The sequence below is a fragment of the Ochotona curzoniae genome, unplaced genomic scaffold, assembly GCF_017591425.1.
Source record: "Ochotona curzoniae isolate NIBS_2020 unplaced genomic scaffold, NIBS_Ocur_1.0 contig_1014, whole genome shotgun sequence".
NCBI lineage: Eukaryota > Metazoa > Chordata > Mammalia > Lagomorpha > Ochotonidae > Ochotona > Ochotona curzoniae.
In genome coordinates, this window is record NW_024464920.1 from 31,705,617 (window position 1) to 31,728,285 (window position 22,669).

General features: G+C 37.8%; 1 protein-coding gene across 2 annotated transcripts in view; it reads right to left on the reverse strand.

Moving 5' to 3' along the window:
- Positions 1-650: 650 nt before the first annotated feature.
- Positions 651-22,669, reverse strand: part of LEMD3 (LEM domain containing 3) — a 54,844-nt gene continuing 32,825 nt past the window's right edge. For both annotated transcript variants that reach the window (XM_040982390.1, XM_040982381.1), the window contains exons 5-13: positions 9,858-9,937; positions 9,633-9,778; positions 8,131-8,232; positions 7,945-8,047; positions 6,506-6,684; positions 4,421-4,502; positions 2,965-3,070; positions 2,795-2,873; positions 651-2,591 (exon numbers count right to left, since the gene is read on the reverse strand). In XM_040982390.1, the coding sequence (XP_040838324.1) occupies positions 2,428-2,591; positions 2,795-2,873; positions 2,965-3,070; positions 4,421-4,502; positions 6,506-6,684; positions 7,945-8,047; positions 8,131-8,232; positions 9,633-9,778; positions 9,858-9,937 (1,041 nt within the window). In that variant the 3' untranslated portion in view covers positions 651-2,427. The remainder of the gene's footprint in view (positions 2,592-2,794; positions 2,874-2,964; positions 3,071-4,420; positions 4,503-6,505; positions 6,685-7,944; positions 8,048-8,130; positions 8,233-9,632; positions 9,779-9,857; positions 9,938-22,669) is intronic.

The following is a 22,669-nucleotide window of genomic DNA, read 5'->3' on the forward strand; positions in this document are numbered from 1 at the left end:
TAAGACTTCTGTGGCTGAAGAAGCATCACAGCTGCACAAACATGTGGAAATTAGACATACATGAAAAAAACAAGTGGTTTTCCTTCGCAGTAACCTGGGTGAGGACCGGAAGCACGTATGCAGCTAGAGCCAACTGGAGAATTCACATTTTGATTTGGACCAAAACCACTGCTTCCTATTTAAAGAAAGTCTTGTAGACTGTTTAGCTCATAGTGGACATCATGAAGCTGATATACAGTCTTGCCCTACATTGCTCCATGGTTAAAATGAACTCCAGGATTTTCACCCATTTTTATGGAAAATATACCACACACACACTCACTCTCTCTCTCTCTCGCTCTCACATTCACTGATCCCCAAATAAAATAAATTAAAGACACTATTTTCATTGGTCAAAAATAAAAGACACAGGGCACCTAAAAAGTTGTTCAAAAGCCAAGACACATTTAAAAAAAACCCTAATAAACTTTTAATTATAATTTTTTTCTTTTTTTTTTAACAGGACAAGTAACAGATTACAGCAAAGTTCAGACCTTTTCAAATATCTAGTTGTTATATACATTCCCATCCATCTTTCAGGGAGGAATCTTGGTTGGCTTACCAGGTACAGGTAAAATAAGCTGCATAATAGCATATATTACAATAATAAATGTACAATGTTTACATGAAATATGTTTTAGAAGCAAGAAAACAATGCATCTGCATCAAAAAGTGACCTTTTAAAAATGCCACAATTACATTTTACATTCACTCTTGCAACAGATTACAAGATGGGGTCACTAAGTTCAGATAAATCACTATGATGCACGTAAAATACAGAAAGATTGGCTACTTTATATATTATATATATTTATATTTCACACATTAGCATCTGAGACATACACTGAGAATTTAAAATTTATTCTCTTCAGATAACAAATGTTTTATTCTTCATAAACATGGTGCCCACAAAAGCACACAGGTAAGGCACAATAGGGTTTTCTGTTACAGAATAGTGTGCATCATGTTTACTTAACCAGAAAACGTGCATTATCTGTGCAAGTTCATGCTGCAAACTCAACACATATATGACAGAACAAAAAGGAAACTGAGCTTTAAATAAAATCAAAGTTGGTACAATTCCAGCTGTTTTGCATACTCAAATGGACTGACGATGACATACCAACAGGTTGTTTATATTTTTTTAAAGGCCAATGGTTAGATTACAAGTAAATTTTATTTAGCAACTATTCTAATCTGAAATCATAAACAGTAATAAAGGAATTTTACAGAAACTAAATTAAAACAATGAGGCACAAAGGTCATTCGTGCATTAACCATTTTGCAAACTTCCTTGACCCAAAATTCCAACTATAATTTGCCTAACACAATCTGCTGCAACAATGTGCCATGTTTTCAACTTGACATAAACCAAAGAGCTAATATTTCATTAAATTATAAATACACTGGGAAAATGATTTAATCCCGACAGTACTATGCCACAGCCCTAGTATATATAATAAATAGTTTTTCCACAAAATATTTTTCCAACATCTGCCAATTGCTTCTTTATTGCTCACATAAATTTGAATCAATTACAACTGGTTTCAGAACTATCACACAAAATCATACTCAGAGATATTTGCATATAAAACCTATAAAAGATATTTTAAACTTGTTTCTAATACTTGCAGGTGTTTGGCTGCTTTATCTATATAGTAGTACAGCCACATGTATGTATGCGTGTGTAAACACACACACACAATATACACATACATATATACATACATTAGATTATGAATAAAATAGAGCTTATTTTACTGCTTTAATGCAGACATCCTCAAAAAACAAGACTATTTTTGCTTCCACCAGCATTTACACATATATACAAAAGCCAGTCTAATACATGTACATCCACTTACACATATATGTAACCATTAACCCAAATTAATTTTTCCATATTCCAACTGCAGCAAATGAGTCTCTTACAAGCAACAGAAACCTAAGGTTAAACTGAGAAATTAGCGGTTTTACAACATTAGGCTGTAAAGGACTATGCAGGTGACTGTATACAAAAATTCACAACATTACTTCACTAGAAATTACAGAAATACAAATAGCTTCTTCTCCATGCTTTTGCGTGGTTATCCAAATACTTCAGGTGCAAAAATATAACCACCATACATCTGAATTGCTGAATAAAATCAATGCTCCTCATGCAAAACTTTTAAATGCACTGGCTTAACTGAGCTCCAAAAACCGAATAAAACAATTATTCTTCCTACTCAGTATTGCTGCCTCACTGCTAAGTCCCTTTGAAGCCTCAAGAATTCTGGAACATTCCAACAGAGCTGTGTTCATTCATCAATAAAATTTTTACATACAAAAAAGCATTTAAAAAGGGCGATGGGAAGTGAAACAGGGTTCTTATTGTAAATAACAGTCTTTTCAGGAACCTCCTTGAGAACTAGCTAGGCCACTGCGAAGACGAAGATGAGACATAGAGTTCATATGTTTATTTGATGGCTTCAAGGGAGTGTTGCAAGTAAGAGCTTGGGGAAAGCGGTGGTGGTATCTATCTAGTCGCAAATATTTTACTGTAACCAACTTCCCTGTTGGAAGACAAAAATAATATTTTAGATCAGTAAAATTGTACCCAAACTGTAGTCAAATATGAATCAACACAAAACACTAAAATAGGTAAAACTAGTTGAAAAATGCTAGCCTAAAATGTTTTAACCTAAAATCTGGCATAGTTTAACATTACACCAAAATTATCTTTAAAAAAAAAAAAAAAAAAAGGTAACATTCTTACCATCAAACCAAGAGCCGTGTAACGCTTTAAAAGCCTTCCCAGCATATTCTGGAGACAGACATTTAACGTATACACAACCCTGTGATCCAAATGGAAAAAAGAAAGAGAAGATCTTAGTTTTATAACAACACATTCCAAATGTGGACTTCACTTACTTAAAGTTACTTTACCTCACGGGAATTTTTGTCAACTGCAATGTGAACAATGCCATCATTATCACTGCATTTTTCTAAAATTGCTTCTTGAATTGCCAGATGCCACTGATCCCCTATTTCCCTAAAAATTGATAAAAACAAAAATTAACCACAATTTTACTCAGTTAAAAAATTTTGTCTTACATATTCTCTATTAGAATAGCTTAATAACTATGTATTGTTAGATTAGCATAAATAAGAATTTTAATTATCTGCAAATTCATTAAAGTCACAAAAGTTGTCAGAATTATTTTCTTTGTAACATTTTCAAGTTACTAACTTTAAAAGCATGGGTTTTTATCCTAGGGTAACAGAATATTGGTTTGGCACCGGTTCCGTAAATCTGAAGGCTCACAACAGAGCACTACCACAGCACGAATCACTTTAGCTCTGTCAGACAGAGGCTGCGTGTGCGCGCGTGCCCTAGCAGTTATTCCCCACATTTCAAATTTTGTTGTCTCTGATTTGTGATCTCATATGAACAGTTTGGAAGGAACTTAGCAACATTTTATATGTAATGAAATTTCCATACCCAGGCTTTAAAAAAAAAAAACCAGGATCTGATTTGTAATATTGGACAAATAAGCATTAGCCCCTAGGAAGCTAATTTTTAAAATTATTATAAATTCTAAGATTCTAACTTATGTTGCTGTACTTACACAGCCAAAGAAGTTTCTCAAATGTTACACTTACAAGAAGAGAAAAAGATGTGCACATCTTCAGGGAGTTTTTCAATTAGACTGAAAGCTTTTAAAAAGCAGGCATTTGCGGGCAGGACGGCAGGCATTTGGCATTGTAGCTGGGCTCCTGCATCCCATGTCAGAGCGCCTTGCTCAGCTCCAATTTCTCGCCCCCTGAGCCAGGTTTCCAGCAGACGGTGGGGCCGGTGCTCCCTGCCACCCACACAGGAGGCGTACAATGTGCTTTGTGCACCCTGCTTTAGCCTACCCTAGTCCTGGCTGTCCCAACAAGAGGATGCAAGATCTCTATTTCTGCCTATTTGCTTTCAAATAAATTGAAACATTAATTTTAAAGTCTCCTTAACTAGACATTTTTAACTGTACTGTCTACTGAGGCAAAAAGGTCAGTCATGTTTAATAAGAAACATATTTTTAAAAGCATACTGGTTGCCTCTGTATTATTATTAAGGAATTTCAAACATTTACCTTTTTTTTCCTTTTTTTGTTTAAATTTACCTGCCTTTAAGAGTAACACTGAATACAAAGACCTATGTAAGCTTTATAAACGTGTATGCATCCATCTTTTTGTTTGGAATTTAATGATAGAGACAAGAAAAACATAACATTTCATTTCTGTAGTTAGAAGTTAATAAGATTTTCAGTTATAAGCACAGCACTATAAGAATATCATGCATTTTTGAGGCAAATATTCAAAATAAAAAATCATACATAGCCCTAATCATAATACTTACATAACTGGATCAAACATATTTCGAATCTTTAAACACGGTGTCAAACTATTTGGTGGTGAATTTCTTCTATCTAAATGAAATGCTACAAAGAACAAATTAGTTTTATTATTTGTCATTGTCTCATTTTGTTGAAAGCTATTCATTCGTTAAAAAAAATTCATTGCTTGCTTTAACTATGAGCCATATCCCAATGTTAACTGTTAGGATGAACATAAAAGTCACTGCTGTTACGGAGATCCAATAGCGGGGCAGACAGGTGAGCAGTCCGCTGAGGAAATCATAACTGGGAAATCCTAAGAAGAGTGCAGAATACTTTAACCTCCTTTTGATGAGACAGTGAAATTCATGATGGAAACAGAATAACAGAATTAGCAGGGTAAAAAAGAGCAGTAACTTTGGTCAAGCTGAGGTGACAGTTTCTATACAGTCCCTGAGGCAAAAAGGAACTTGATATATACAGTTAATGAACATCAGCCAGTGTGACTGCAGTAGAGAGAATAGAAAGACTTGGAGAGGGAGGCGTTAGTCTATGCAGGACCATGTCAGCCACATTATTTTAATAGAAAGCCACTGAAGTGTCCCTAGGAGCAAAATAGTATGATGAAATTTGGCTTTTAAAATTTTAATTAAAAAAATACTGTTAACATGGAGAATCAATTAGGTAAAAGCAAAAGTGAATGCATCTGAGAGCAGCAGGAATAGAATCAATAGCAGAGATGCTTAACAGGAAGATGATGGTGATATGGATAAGACAGGACAACAGCTCCGATGGAAAAGTAGAGAAGATCAGTATATGCTACAGAGAAGATCTAACAGCACCCAGCCAGACTGGACAAAGAGGAGTAAGAGGAAGATGAAGGATGACTCCCAGGTTTAAGGCAGGACTGAGGATGGGTGTTTTGCACTGGGAAGAGAAAAAACCGAGTTTGTGTGCATGATGCATGTGTGGCACCCATCTCCTGAAAAAGGCAAGTATACAGGCTAGATACAGAAATCTGAAGAGCAGAACAAAAGGCCCAGAGTACAAATCTGGGAGTATCTAACTTATCTCTTTGAAGATAATCATATCTACATGAAGTCACAGCATAAAACAGGACAATGGAACTACAGACTCTACAAATAAACAAAGCAGAAAAGAGGAAAGTTTAGCAGGAGAAAAATCAGAAAATGGTATTCCCAAAGCCTAAGGAGGAGCGTTTCACGGAGGGTTGGACTGTCAAACACTATCAAAGGGCCAAGTATTCTAAAAAAAAGTCTTAGTTTTCAGTTACATAGGTTGCTCTACATGCACTTTAAAATGGAAAAAGTTTATTGTTAGAGTAATTTATCGTAACAGCAAAGTCCATCATTTTTGTCATGACTGAAGAAGGCTTAGTCAAGCCTTCTCAGAGTGAAAATAAGAGTGACTGGATTCTTAACTGCAGTTTCAAACATTTTACTTATGCTTTCCTCTAATACTAAGTCTAAAACACAATTTCATGGTACAAAAAAAAAAAAAAAAGGAATTTACTATTCACAGTTTTCTGATCTACTGTTTCTGCTTTCCTGCTTAAAAGAAGTTTGGGTACATAAGGTGCTTGGTCCTCAAAGCTCCCCATAGCATACATGCATGCATGCTTTTAAAACTTTGTAAGTATTCAGAAAAACTTGGAAAGATCTCCACTAATGTTATGGGGAGGAATAAAGGAAAAGCATTACACAGGAATAGGGAAACGGGAAGAGCTATTAAGTTATAATCACACTTTAAAATGTAATATACATCATGAAGACTTAGGTCATATTTCGTTGTAGCATACATTAGTTTTATTTGCAAAGAGAGAAGATGAAAAAAATACAATTAAATGTGCATTACTAAGCTGCTCTAAGTGAAAAAGGAGATCACACTTCTGAATACATTATCAGGAAGTACAGAAGTGTGGAGGGAAGAAGGAAGCCACCACGGATTCCTTTTATGAATGGAACTGCAAAGGGAGCTGTGCCTTCCTACATGTTTGAACTGCACGGCCTCACTTAAATACCCATGCATTTTGTCATTTTAAAAAATTGAAAGAAACATTACTTTTTCTTTTGTTTGTTTGTACCTACCTTGACCTTGCCATACTTTAGAGGGAATTACTAATATTTTCTCACAGGATGCAGAAGGCTGAATCCACCGCCAAACCAGATAATCCGCACCGCCTATCCTCCGCGTTTCGGTTCGAACTCGAGACTCGTTAGCAGCAAGGAAGTCAACAGCTCTGTCCCAGACTTTCTTCATTTTTTTCCTATGACAAGAACAAAATGACAAATTTGCCAGCATCTTGTCACCTTTCTGAAATGGTAGTAACTGAAGTAACGCTCATTTTTAACTCTGGCTGTTCTTGCCAATACTAACGGGGTTTGTTCATAACAGAGTTAGGGGCGTGCTCGCCACCTCTCATTTAGTTCAGTTTCAAACTCCAAAGGTAAAACGTGAACATTATTTTTTTCCCCAAATCAACTGCTAATAAATGCTAGGGATGTATAAGAATGGTAATTTATAATATGGCATCTTTCACCATTAAATTTTTTAAATTCTTTTTTTTTTAAGATTTATTTTATTATTTTTTCATTGGAAAGGCAGATATACAGAGAGGAGAGACAGAGAGAAAGATCTTCTGTCCGATGATTCACTCCCCAAGTGAGCGCAACGGGCCGATACTATGCCGATCCGAAGCCAGGAGCCTCTTCTGGGTCTCCCACGCGGGTGCAGGTTCCCAAAGCTTTGGGCCGTCCTCGACTGCTTCCGGGGCCACAGGCAGGGAGCTGGAAGGGAAGCGGGGCTTGCCGGGATTAGAACCGGCGCCCATATGGGATCCCGGGCGTGCAAGGCGAGGACCTTAACCACTTGCGCCACCGCGCCGGGCCCAAATTTTTAAAATTCTTATCGTAAAAACTACGTTAAATATTTTAAAACATCAGTGAAACACTGTTTCTTTATCAGGACAAAATTAAACGACATAAGATGGAAGCTTACAACAATTGGAGAGGCCAGCACTGTGGCACAGCTAGCTAAACTTCTGACTGGGCTACTGGCATCCCACACAGTGCTGGCTTGAGATCCAGTTATTCCACTTCCAATTCAGATCCCTGCTTAGCGCCAGGGTAAGCAGCCGAGGACTGCTCAAGTCCTTGGGCCTCTGCACCTACGTGAGAGACCTAGAAGAAGCTTCTGGCTCCTGGCTTCAGACAGGCTCAGCTCTGGCTGCTGCAGCCATGTGAGGAGTGACCCAGTGGAGGGAAAACCTCTCTGTTCTCCTCTGCCTTTTAAATAAAAACAAATCTTTAAAGGAAAGAAATATAGAAATAAGAATGATTTAGAAATTTAGTTGTCTATTATGCCACTCAAGGAGAACGGAATTTTGAAAGAGCATAAAGTAAAAATCAAAACAAATCTATTCAATAGAACACGTTTACCTGAGAAGAGTCATCATTCTAAAAAAACTTTCTGCATTTTTTTTGATTTTCTGAAGGAGACTCCTACATTCTGTTCTATTTCAACACACCTGTCATGAGGTTGTATTAAAGAATCTTGAACGTGTGGAATAGGCATGTAAGGTTGTAAATCTTTATTTTCCTGGCAAGCTTCATTATGACTTCGTAGAACATCTGAAAACAAATCAAACAATCTGAATCAATCACTCACGCAGTCGTCGTTCCAGGAAGAGTTCAGATTTGTACAGAAACCTTACCTATAATCTTGACCACCATATCATACATCTGCCTTGCTTCCTCCTCTTCTTTTGTCCAGCGATATTTCATGTAACGCAGAACAACACAAACCATTGCTACACCTGCAACATCCATATTTTTCATGTTTTAAAAATTGTGCTGAATGGCATTCAAGAAGACTGCAGGCAGTTTTTACAATGATCATTTTAACTGCCATAATGGAGTACTGAAATAAGCCTTCTAAACCCAGCTAAGCTACATTTAACAATTTCACCTTAACCATTTTTCCAGTTTTATTTCTCTCTGGAAAAAAAAAAATCTTCCCATCTTGTTAACAATGAAACCTGTAAATTCTAAACTAATTTGTTTCAAACAAATCTGACTATATCTGACAAACTTCTTCCTTTGCAGCAATAAGCCCGAAGCAGGGCTGACTTTGTGGTGTGTCAGGTTAGGAGCCTGCAGTCACCTGAGCTTCCACACCATGGGCAGCAGATGACACTCCCACCACACAGGCCATCCACTTGGGAGATCCGGATGGAATTCCTGGCTCCTGACTTCATCCTGACACAGCCCCAGCTGATGGTGAACCAGCAGGTCAAAGCACTCTGCTTTCTTCCTTTCTTTCTCTCCTCTTCCCCCCCTTCCTTCTTTCAATCTGCTTTTCAAATAAATTAAAAACATAAGTATTAAAAAGAACTAAATATACTAAACCTTTAGGTAAGCTAAATTATTTTTAGATTGCTGGAAAAGAAAAAGACTATCTCCTAAATTCCTATTATTAATCAAAAACTCATGAAACCCAGCAGCCTCAACAAAAATTTTGATTCAGGTAAATAATATTTTTATTATAGTGAGCTTAATTTTTAACATGTGTTTCCTTGTTAAGATTCTTTTCTTTATTTCAAAGGCAGAGTTATGGAGAGAGAAGGAAAGATAGAGAGGGCTCTTCAATCCACCGGTTCCCTTTCCAATGGCTGCAGCCGCTGAGGCTGGGCCAGTTTAAGCCAAGAACCTGGAACTCTTTTCAGGGGTCTCCCACAAGGTGGCAGGGGTCTAAGTAGTTGGACCACCTCCGCTTTTCCAGTCACCTCACCAGGGAGCTGGATCAGGAGCAAACGGGGCTCAGACTAGCATCTGTGAAGGATGCTCAGTGGACAGGTTAACCTGCACCATGATGCTTGCCCTCTGCTTTATTATTATTAAAATAAGCTAATTTAAAAAATATTTTCCAGTATTACTTACTAAAGTAGCTTTGATGTATACACTACCCACGTTCCCTTGGTCTACGACAGTCTCATAACAAAGTTTTACTAACAGCTCCTCCTTACATTTCTGTCTTCTAATTCCTTACACTGGCTATCATTTTTAAAAATTCAATTTTATTATAATTACTGAAGACCTAGGCATGATTTATATGTCAGTCATCTCAGAAGTGAATTCTCAACTTCAGCATTTAATGAAATACAAACATAAAAATTAGAGGTTGAAATGCACCTCCTTTCTTTTTCTAACAACTTACCAAAGCATAACAACAATAATCTGTGAGTGACAGTAATAAAAGCACGTCGAAAACGACACCAGAATGACATCTGTGGTCTTGTGGACTGTAAAAACTGCACATCAGTTATATTTGTCAATTCTTCCTTGGGGCCATAACCAACACACCTGTTTAAAAATAATTAAGCTTTAGTTTAAATTAAAAATCACTTCCTACAATTCTAAATTTTCACAGGAAACCCTTTACCTTATTCCAACATCTTTCCCATTTTCTAAAATCCACTGCAATGAAGTATTAAATATATCTTCATATTCAGGACCTAAATCCTAAGAAAAACAGAAAACGCTTTAGTATTCTTAAGAAATCATATATACATTTAGGTCTTTATGCAAGCTGTCCTGTAAACCTCACACTCTATGGAACATTTTTATTTAAATGATTTAACAAACTAGAAAGAAAGTATTGATTCAGTACACACAAATAACACAAAAGAGGAAAACAAAAGCTACCATTATTCCATTAGTTCACTATAACCACTGCAATATTCTGCCTTATCTTTCGTCTTGCTTTAGTTGTTTCACAGATTTGAAAGGCTTCTCTTAACAACCTTGTTTTTAAGTATCTGTCACTTTGATAACATGAATAAAGCACTATTTTCAGATGAAAAATTGACAAATTAATCCGACCTGGATGTTTCATGGGCTTTTTCACAAAAAGTAAATATATTAAATCTATCAACTTAAAAACTCTAGTATTACTAATAATAAAATTTAAGCTTTCAACCATGAGTGAAAATATATTTTTCAAATCAGAGCATATTACGCATGTTATACTAACTGCTTTTTTCATTGTTTTTGTCAACCTCTGTATACACCAAAAAACCCGACATATTTTCCAGCAAACCAGTATGTCATTGTCTGGTTAACTCTACTATAACAAATTCTGTATTACTGAACACTGAGCACATTCAATTTCTTCATAATCAAATAACACTCTTCAAGACACCCTTAAATTTTTTTTTTTATTCAGCAAATATTTTAATAGTCCACTATGTACTAAATACTGTTCTAGGAAATTTTTCTAGGCTCGCAGAGCTTAGAGATTACTGGAAAGTGTATCTTTACAAAAGTCAATTTATAAAATCTTATAAAAAAGAATTTTCTAACAGGTATCTTTGGTATTTTATCAACAGATTCTTCAGGAGCATTGCAAATTACAAAGTTTTCATTTTATTAGATTAATTTACTTCTTTTTTTGATTCATTTTTTATTTTATTGGAAAGTCAGATATACAGAGAAGAAGAGAGACAGAGATGAAGATCTTCTGCCCTGGTGATTCACTCCCCAAGCGGCTGCAATGGTTGGAGCTGAGCCAATCCAAATCCAGAAGTCCAGAGACTCTTCCAGGTCTCCCATGCAGATGCAGGGTCCCAAGGCTTTGGGCCGTCCTTGACAACCTTCCCAGGCCACAAGCAGGGAGCTGGATGGGAAGTGGTGCAGCTGGGGCATGAATTGGCACCCACCATTTGGGATCCTGGTGCTTGAAAGGTGAGGATTTAGCCTTTGAGTTATCATATCAAGGCCAGACTTCCTTATTTTTATTGTAAAGGCAGATCATATTTGGGAAGGGAGACACAGAGAGAGGTCTTCCATTTGCTGGTTTTCCCCCCAAATGGCCACAATGGCCAGAGTTGAACCAATCTGAAGCCAGAAGCCAAGAGCCTCCTCTGAGTCTCCCACATGGGTTGTAAGTGCCCAAGGACTTGAGCCACTTCCGGCTAACTGCCCAGTCTATAAGCAGGAGCTGGAGAGGAAATAGAGAAGCTGGGACCAGAGTCAGCACTCACATGGCATGTTGGCACTTCAAGACACAGATTGGCCTATTAAGCTACCATGTAGTTTCCTCAGAGACTAGATTATGGACAAGTTTCAGACAATGGAGGAAAAAAATCCCCAAGTGTATTTGTTAAAACTTTAAGTACAAAAATTTTAGGAAACTGAAAATATTCAAACCTAGTATTAATATTCTCATTCATTAACCTTTAAAATGTATATAATGGCACAAATCAACAAGGATGCTTACTATTCTAATAAACTAGGTATGGAAAGGAACAAAGAGCCTAGAAGTTAAAATTTAAAGATGTTAATGGTAAGAAAAGAGTATTTGTTATTTCCCATTTCTGTTTTTTTTTAAACCCAGGTTAACATCATTTGACAGCCATTCACTGGAAAGAAAATCCTCAAATAACTGAAAGATCATTTAAAATCTGTTAAAGATTTCATCTTTAGTATGATAACTGACCGCAAGACACGAGGAGGAATATGTCACGTGCTGGCTCTGCCCTAAATGTATGCAGTGGCAGCTAGGGCTCAGTGGAGCTAAAGTTGGAGCCCGAGACTATCCGCCTCTTCCTTACAGGTGCAGGAATCCAACTCATCCAGCCATCAAGGACTGCTTCCCAGGCGCACCATCAGCAGGAAAGTGGAGCTGGGGCAGAGCTGGGGCTTCAACCCAGTTTCAGATCACGAGCTGAATACATTCCAGGATCTAAAACAGCATCTTAACTGCTAGCCCAAACACTCATCCTTGAAATTTTTGTAGAAGTAAAAACTGAATGTTTTTATGTTCACTAAATATTTCACGCTACAATTACATATCAGTCACCTAGAAAGCTAACTATAAAGCAAAGGTATGCCTCCCCCCTCCTTTTTAAGTATAAAGGGCCAGAGGGTAAATATTCTAGTCCCAGATGCTTCACTTTAGATTCAGCTCCCTGCTAACAGACTGGGAAAGCAGCAGAGGATGGGCCAAGGCTTTAGGCCCCTACCAAATGGGAGGCTTTGGATGAGCTCACTTCTAGCCACGGCCAACTGAAAAGTGACTCAATGATGAAGATCTCTTTTCCTCTTTCTTTATAATTAGACTTTCCAAGTAAACAAATCTTTAGAAAGCAAATCATTCCTCAAGCCAAATAAAAATAAGGTTATTATTGGCCAAGCCTTGCATCATAGCAGCATCATAAAATATTTTCCAAAAACTAATGGCAAAAATCAGGAAGAAATGTTAAGTTCTAAAATTTCAAAACAAAGGTATTACTACTATTTACCTTTAGGTCACAGCTCAGTCAACACACTGCTAGCTGCTTCATATAAGTCTCTCAAAATTCAAAGTATGCTTTCCTCAATCTTTTTTGTTTGTTTGTTTTTACTGCAAAGTCAGACATATATAGAGGAGGAGGAGAGACAGGGAGGAAGAGCTTCCGATGATTCATTCCCCAAGTGACCACAACAGCTGGAGTTCAGCCAATCCTAAGTCATGAACCAGGAGCTTCCTCTGGGTCTCCCACACGGGTGCAGGGTCCCAAGGCGTTGGGCCGTCCTTGACTGCTTTCCCAGGCCACAAGCAGGGAGCTGGATGGGAAGCAGCGCCGCCGGGATTATAACTGGCACCCATATGGGATCCCGGTGCGTTCAAGGCGAGGACCTTAGCTGCTAGCCCACCACGATGGGCCCTCTTTCCCAAATTTTAACTCTGCTTTCTTACACATATACACTCCCTCCAAACGTATCTTATTTTCAAAATAAAAGTGTATTCTGCAACCTACCACGGATGCCTGAACATAGACTACAGTTTCAAAGTATATAAAGAGTGACACTTCATGTAAAAGACGAGATTCCATAAACAATGAAACTTTAATAACAAAAATCACTAGTTATGGTGATGTTCGACAAAGCTTACGAACTACTGTGAACAGTTCAAGATCTAGATCATTTACATAACAGCAATATGGTATTCCACTTAGATGTTGGTTAATTGATATAACTAAATATAATACAATGGAATAATCTATGATTTCTTTTGATGATTTGAATAACAGAATAAATGTGATCTTAAGAATCGACTAGGCTGGGATCGGATCCTGGCCCCGCTCAGACTGACCATCTACAACCTGAACTGCTCTATGCAGACAATGCTGCCTTGTGCAGCCCCTCAGACCCTACCATGTAATGAGGGAAGTCCTGCGCATGATCAGCCCTTGGAGCTAGGACTCACACTCAGTCTGTCCCTCTGTGAGACAGAGCACTGCAGGGAGAACAGGACTACGGTTCTACTCCCACCTTCTCTCATGTACCAGATGATCTAATTACTATACTTCTTTAAACCTGATTTTTATATTTATGTGGATCTGATATATACTTCATAAGATGATTTAAAAATTAGAGAGAAATATAGAAAGCGTAAAATACATTGGGGCCTGGAGCAGTAGCCTAATGGCTAAAGTTCTTATCTGGCACCTGGCCAACATCAAAAATGGCCAGTTCGTGTCCCAACTGCTCCACTTCGCATCCAGTTCCCTGCTTGTGGCCCAGGAAGGCAGTCGAGGATGGCCCAAAGCCTTGGGACCCAGTACCCATGTGAGAGACCTGGAAGCTTCGTATCAGCTCAGCTCTGGTTACTGTATACACTTGGGGAGTGAAGCGGTGGATAGAAGATTGTTCTTTCTGTCTTTTCTTCTCTGCCTTTCCAATTAAAATTTATTTAAAAAAATTATATATGTATATGCACTGTACTTGTGCCAGGGCCATGGCTCAAGTGGCCAATCTTCTCTGCCTTGCAGTGCTGGCACCCCCATATGAGCGCCAGTTTTATCCTGATTGCTCCACCAGCAGACAGAAGATTTTTCTGTCTTGTCTTCTCTTCCTAAATCTGATCTGCCCTTCCAGTAAAATGAAGAAATGTTTTCTTATAAAAAGATTCTTAAAAAAAAAAAAAATGTAATTGGGCCTGGCATGGTAGCCTAGTGGCTGAAGTCTTTGCCTGCACACACTGGGATCCCATGTGGGTGCCAGTTTGTGTCCTGGAGGCTCCACTTCCCATCCAGCTCCCTGCTTGTGGCCTAGGAAAGCAGTCGAGGACGGCCCAAAGCCTTGGGAGTCTGCACCCACATGGGAGACCCAGAAGAGGCTCCCGGCTCCTGGCTTTGGATCGGCACAGCTCTGGTCACTGCAGCCACTTGGGGAATGAATCAACGGACGGATGATCTTCCTCTCTGTCTCCTCCTCTTTGCATATCTGACTTTGCAATAAAAAAAAAAACTTAAAAAAATTATAATTATGATTATGAAATTCTCTATTTCTCTTCTCAGAATGCTCATTTTTCTATACCAACCTGATTTTATTATCAGTGATCAGCATTCCAAACCAGACCATGAAAGTTTATTCAGCCCCCTTAGCCACATATTTGTAGCTATCAATTGTCCTATTTTCTTCACAAATGCCAAAATATGTTGAGATAAACAAATTTGAAAGTAACCTAGAAACCTAGTCACCATTCATTACATCATTTTGTAGAAAAATTATTTTACAGTGTTTCTACCACTTAAAAACCAAGCTTACACCTTCACAGTAATACAACACTATGCAATTACTAAACATTCCACCAGGGGGAGCTCTTAACTTTTCACAAATCAAAGTAAGCTTTCAGTATTAAAAATTAAAGCTCCAGGGAAATACTGGGGAAAACAATGCTTAAATTATTTAAATTTATTGTGTTTATTTAAAATTACTCTCACAGAGATAATGGGACAAATACTCATAAAATCAGAATCAACAATAAAGAATAAAATTCAAGAAAATAAAACATCTTACTGAGTTTCATCCTCAGCATCATCAAACATTTCCTGTAACTCAATGTACTTGAAGCGTAGTAGAAGTTAAGGATAAATTATAATACACCTGTAGAAACTATATACATTCTTGGGATCATTTACTCCTAATTCCAAAAATTTAACTGTCTTGGTAAAAGCCATAGTAAAAATACCTGAACTGTACATTAGCTCAGTATCAGCAGCAAATCTACGATATAAATTTGAGAATATTTTCGTACTGAGGATCTTCCAGATTTATGCTAGCTAGAACACGAATAAAATGAAATAGCCAATTATGACTTAAGCAACTACATTGAAACTGTCACTCTAAATTATGAAGTAAAATGGCAACATTTATTAGATGCAGTTAAAGAAAAATTCATGCTCTTTGTAGAAGCAGTGTCCTATGAAAGATTATTTCCTAAGCAAAGAATGGAAAATCAAATACTTCAGGCAAAGATTATACTTTTCATAATCTTAAAAAAAAATCACAAAACACAACCATCTAACAAGCTATTATCAAAAGGAAAAAAGCTTTTGAAAAACCTACTCAATGACACAGAAATATATATGTCTATTAAAAAAATAAACAAATAACATGAAATATTTATAACACTAATTCCAAAAAAAATATTTAAAAAGACAGAGGAAAACATGGACCAAAACCCTATCAATAATTACCTTACAGCTGTGAACATGAAACTTGTATTTTCTACTGTAAATTAAATTATAGTCATGTTTTTAATGAAATAAATATTATTTACAGTATTTAAAGGTCTTATCTATACCATACTATTTTATTCTGGGGAAGAAAGGTTTAGTGCTCTGTTTTTTTTTTCTAAGTGTCTGTCCAAACCGTTTCTAAACCAAGTTCCACAATATCGAAAAACTGAAAAAGGTGGTTGTCACCTAGAAACACCTAACAGAACTGCAAGTGTGTAAGAGTATTAACATTCTAGATAACAAGCTTTCATTTAAATCAACGAGAACTGTAATTAAACTAATCCAGAGTCATTTGTAAAAACAAAATTTTATTTAGCAGGTGTGTTACTCCTTTTTATTCTTTGTAAACTAGCTATAGAGTAGTTTCCAAGTCAATTCACAGAAGAGTGCTTTCAGTAACTGCCTGCCGCTGGTCTGGAGCGCAGCTCCTTCCTAGGCCCTACTGCACCCTGGCTTAGAATCTCAACTTGTCTCAGCCCTGCATCTGGGTTCCTTCTTTCAGTCCTGCCTCCTCGCTACAAACAACTGCAATCAAATGGCTGCGAGACAGAGAAGGACTTAGCCGCCGATTACGAACTGTCCTGCGGCCCAGTCCTGCCCCACTGCTTTTCACTTCAAATATAGCACTCAACAGATAAGACTTAGGGCTTTTCTGAAAAATAAATTAATCTTATGCCAAGGCTTTATGATCAACCATACATCTATCCATATCATTGTGTCTCTAGGAGACCAAACTAGGCAAGGAGAAAAGCAAAGGAAGCACCGGATAGGACCACGTTTGCCGGCTACGAGAAGCAAAACCACTCCCAGTTACTTCGTCAGGAACCATGTGCTTGGCTTGGATTTCCCAAGCTCTGCATGCCCTTTCCAGGAATATTTTATTCCGTGCTCTCTTTTGCAACCTGGATCTTATTCCTTCTTTGCACCCAACATATAACCCCTCCTTAGTTACAATCTTATTTTGCGGAGGGGGAGGTCTTGATTCATTACCTATCTACTTAATAGTACATAGGCCACAAATTTGAATGTCATGAACGTTCTCTATTAGGTTGAAACTGAAAAGATGATAACAAGGTTAAGAAGTCGTTTGGGGAATGACTTCTCTGCCTCTCTCTCTCAACTCTCTCAACTGCCTTTCAAGTAAATAAACACTAAAAAAAAAAGCTTAAGAAATAAACCTTGGTGCATATTATAAGAGAGCTCTGTGCAAATTTGCTCGGATTTAATCAATACATGTGCATGTGTAGGTTATCCACACACACGCATTGAAATACTGACTTAAATATCTCCGTTCACTTCAGCAAGTACTCAAATTTCATAGTCTCACTTTCACAAAGAGAAACGGGTCCAGAAAAGTTCAGGGACTTCACCAAAAGGGCATATTATGTGGTGGTGCCAGAACGTGACTCCAGATCTAATCTTTACTATATTACATTATCTTAGCATCTTTTTTGATACCATATAAGTCATGTATTTTGTTACAAACTGAGTGTACATTTTTCTCTTTGCTGACAAGTTTACCACAGGAGTCTGTCCTCAAGACCTATCTGGCAGCCCCAGAACATCACCACACGCTTAATCCTGACAAAGGGAGGAGTGACAGCAGTAAGGCAGCAGAGCAGAAGGCCAAGCCGCTTTCTTGCACGGAAGACGATAAATTTCTGGACCAACTGATTGTGTTCGTCAGGAATCAGTTAAGAATCTCATATTCTCATTCAAGTGCAATCCAGTTGTATCAAAGCTGGCAGGAAGTCACTTCCACTAACTCCCCTGAGAGTCACACAGCTTCCTAGTATAAGCTTCATTTTAGGAGACATGTAATGGCCACACTGGAGCCAGGGTAAGGACAGGAAGCAGCAGCAGGGGCTGTCAGAGTGAATGGTTTCTGTCTTGCCTGTATCTAATTGCTAACAAGAAAGAGAACCCAGGGGGAGGCTTTTGGGCACAACAGTTTAAACTGCTTATCTACATACTCATAGTTGTTCCTCCCTCCATCCAAAGCTCAGCACAAAAAAAACCAACAGAAAATATCCAACCTCTGGCCTCTCTCTGCAGAGAAAGAGCTGCGGATGCAGCCAACTCTCAAGCGCCACCATGCTGGGGAGGGCTGCTCCCTGGTTTGTCTCACCTGGCTTGAGATCCTAACAAGATCCAGCACACTGAACTCCATGGACACTTCAGTAATGCAGACATCACAAGGAATAAAGGATTATGAGCCCCGACAAAATCAGACCAACCCGATCTCTCCAAATGAGAATTTACAGACACAAATGCAAGGGAGGCGTACCACTAAAGACTTGGAGAAGACCACAGATGAAGGTCTGTAGGCCTGGGGGAAGTCACTATTTTGCTCCACGTGTGGATTCCAGCACAAAGGAACAAGGGACAAAGGAAAAAATAAAAGAAAAACAAAAAGCGAACTGGAAAATATAGCCCAAAGAAACAAAATAAACCTCTTAGAATATGCCCTGAATGAAATAGAGGTGTGAGAATTACCTGACAAAGAATTTCTTTAAAAGCTATTATAAAAGTACTCAACGAGATCAGAAAGATGACACATTAAATATCAAAACTAACCTCAATGTTAAGTAAAATATTTAAATATTATGTAGCAAACACATAACTTTCTAGCTGAAGAATAACTGAATTGGAAAGTTTATTACATGGGCTCAAGAGTAGACTTGATCCAGCAGAAGAATCAGCCAATGTGAAGACAAATCAGTCAAAATTATCTAAACAAGCAAAAGGCAAAAAGAATAAAAAGTGAAGAAAAGGCCAAAGACAGTTAAGGAATACCATAAAAACACAACAATATACATACTACAGATCAAGAAGGAAAAGACAAAACTAGACTTAAAGATATAATGGCAAACTCCCTAGACAATGGTCATTCAGGTACATTCAGAAATCAGAACATCAACAGACCTAAAGAATTGCAATAAGGATAGCAACATAAAAATACAAGAAAAAGCTTTTTGGTAAAGATAAAACACACAATACAAAAACTCTAATATGGTAATGATGTTACTTAAATCAATTCTAACCATGAAATGTAATTTGAAAGTCAAAAGTACAGGGCTTGGTGCAATGGTTCAATGACTAAATACTCCACCTGCAAGCACCATCATCCCATATGGGCGCCAGGAATCAGCAAGGAAAGGTCTTTCTGTCTCTCCCTTGGTAAATCTGCCTTTCCAATAAAAATAAACCAATCTAAAAACAAAAAAAAAAAAATCAACTCTTGCTAATATAACTATTTAAAAAGGCAAAACTATAAAATTAGTTATAAAAACATTTCCATGGATACACAGTACAAACTGACATCCAAACATAAAAGATGGTGGAGATAGAAAAGAGCAAGGCGTTTTTTTACACAGTTTAAGTTAAGGTGTTAGCTTAACTTAAACTGTATGTATGTTCCCACAGTAAACACAACAGTGAATGGCTGAATGAACTTAAAAAAAATATCCAAATACAAGAAATTCACTTTGGATTTAAGGTCACACACATTAAGAATGAAAAAAATACATAAAAAGGTCCAAGCAACTAGAAACCAGAGTACAGATACCCAAACTCAGACCAAATAGGCTTTAAGTCAAAACTGAGACAAGGAAGGAAAGATATTAGACAATGACAATAAGGATAATTTACCTGGACGATAACAACTATAAATACCTATGTACTCCATATCACAGCACTCAGTAAGAGCAAGCAATGAGAGAACTAAAGAAAGAAACAGCAACATAATAATATGGTTAAGGTAATATTAAGAGAAGTTTACAGTGATAAAAGCAAATGTTAGCAAAGAAACATCCCAAATGAATAACTTAATTTGCAATCTAAGGAACAAGAAAAAGAACAAAATCCAAACCATAAATGAAAAATACACATTACAACAGAAATCTTTACAAATTTTCAAAAAAAAAAAAAATAGGGAGCATTTTCAGGTTATTTCTAAGAAATACTCTGACACAAAGCCTGGCGAAGATAGAAGAAATATACAGGCTCTAAACCAAAATAGATTTTTAAAAATCCCCAATAAAATACTAGCAAACTGAATTTAATAGCACATTAAAGGTATTATACATTGGGGCTGGCATTTTAGTGCAGTGAGTTAAGCCCACTATCCCATAGGAGTACCGGTTCTATCTCCAAATGTCCTAATTCTGATCCAAGTGGCTGCAAATATTAGCTGGGAAAGCAGCAGTGGACAGTCCAAGAGCCTGGGTCCCTGTCACTCTCGTGGAAGTCCCAGATGGAATTCTAGGCTCCTGGCTTTAGCCTGGCCAAGCTCTGGCCACTGTGGACCTTTAGTGAACGGAACAGTGGATGCAAGATGAGCTATATCTCCCTTTCTGCATTTTAAATAAATTTTAAAAAGAAAAGAAAAAAGAGATCATTTATCAGAACCCCAGGATAAAAGGAATATTCACAACACACAAAAAAATTAAACCTTTTTTTTTTTTTTAATTAAGGTTTCTTGGGCCCAGTGCATTGGCTCAATGGCCAAATCCTCATCTTGCAAGTGCCAGGATCCCATATGGGTACCAGTTCACGTCCTGGCTACTCCACTTTCCATCCAGCTCCCTGTTTGTGGACTGGAAAAGCAGCGTTGGATGTCTCAAAGCCTTGGAACCCTGCACCCACTTGGGAGACCTGGTTCCTGGTTTCAGCTCAGCTCCAGCTACTGTGGCCATTTGGGTATTAAACCAGTGGATGGAAGATCTTTGTCTCTCCCTCTCTCTATAAATCTGATCTGCCTTTCCAACAAAAATAAAAAATCTTAAAAATATATATTTTTTATTTGAAAGGTAGAGTTAAGGGTGTTGCAGCGGAGAAAGAGAGAATCTTCCACCTGCTTGTGCAAAGGCTAGGGTTGGGTCAGGCCCAAAGCCCAGAATTCCTGAGTCTCTGACATGGGTAGTAGGGGCCCAAGTTCTCGGACCAACCTCTTCTGCTTCTTTCAGGCTGTTAGCAGGAAGCTATACTATGACTGGAGCAGCCGGGACTCAAACTGGAACCCACATGGGATGCTGGCATTGCAGGTGGTAGCTTTACCTGGTATGCCATGGCACTGGGCCCTTAATTTGCTTTCAGAATACAAGCACTCAAAAAAGTAGCAGAAGTAAATTGCTCTATCAATTTAAATGTCATACCAAAAAAAAAAAAAAAAAAAAAAAAAAAAAAAAAAAAAACAAACAAACAATGCTCAGTTAACATCACACAGCAGTAAAGAATGGAAATTTTTTCCTCTCAGATCAGGGAGAAGGGAACAAGGCCCACTCATATCACTTGAATTCATGTCACTTGAATACAACAATCTAATAAAAGTCCAGTCAAAGCAACTTGGCAAGAAACAAACAGTGTGCAAATCAGAAGTCAACTTAACTCTCTCAGGTAATGTCTTATATTTATAAAATCCTATAAAAGCCTCTATTAACATGAATGTACTTATCAAACTTAAGGCATATAAAATCACATAGAAAAATCAGTTGTAGGGCCCGGCGCGGTGGCGCAAGTGGTTAGGTCCTCGCCTTGCACGCCCGGGATCCCATATGGGCGCCGGTTCTAATCCCGGCAGCCCCACTTCCCTTCCAGCTCCCTGCCTGTGGCCTGGGAAAGCAGCTGAGGACGGCCCAAAGCTTTGGGACCCTGCACCCGCGTGGGAGACCCGGAAGAGGCTCCTGGCTTCGGATCGGCATAGTATCGGCCCGTTGCGGCTCACTTGGGGAGTGAATCATCGGACGGAAGATCTTCCTCTCTGTATCTCCTCTCTGTATATCCGCCTTTCCAATAAAAAATAATAAAAATAAATCTTTAAAAAAAAAAAAAAAAAAAAAAAAAAGAAAAATCAGTTGTATTTCTATATACCAAGCTAAAGCCATCTGAAAATGCTATTAAGAAAACACCATTTACAATAGCAATGAAAGGAACAGGATACTTGGAAAAAAGGAAGAAAAAGAAAGACTTCGACACTATAAAACACAGTTGAAAGAAGTTAAAGAAAACACAAATAAATTGCCTATTTTTATGGAATGAATGGAAAATTTAATTTTGCTAAAGTGTCTGTGCTCCCCAAAGTATTACAAATCCAAAGCATATCAAAATCCCAGAGATATTTTTTCAGAAACAGACAAAGCAATCTAAAATTCTTTTGGAATCACAAAATGATTCCAAATAGCGAAAGCAATCCTAAGGAAAATACAAAGCTGGATACTTCAAATCTCTTGACTTCAAAATATACAACAAAACTACAATAATAAAAACAGTATACTATTGGCATAAAGAAAGCCTATTCAAAGGCTTTATGTCTATCACTGTGATACTGGCATCCCATTCCCACAGCTGGGTTCAAATCTAGGCTGCTGCACTGCTAGCCTAGTATCATGTTAATACATCCAGGAATGCAGCTGAGGATGGCCTCAAGTGCTTGGACCCTTACCACTAATGTAGCAGAACAGAATGAAATTCCTGGCTTCTGGTTTCAGACTGGTTCAGCCCTGGCTGATGAGGTCATTTATGAAGTAACTAACAGATGGAAGACAAAATTCTATATCTTGCCTCCTTTCCTCTCTGTGTCTCTCCCTCCTCCCCTCTAACACTGCCTTCCAAATAAATAATTTATATATTTCCAACTCTACTTGGTAATGCCCACCTTGGAAGGAATCAGATTATGACTCAAGTGTTT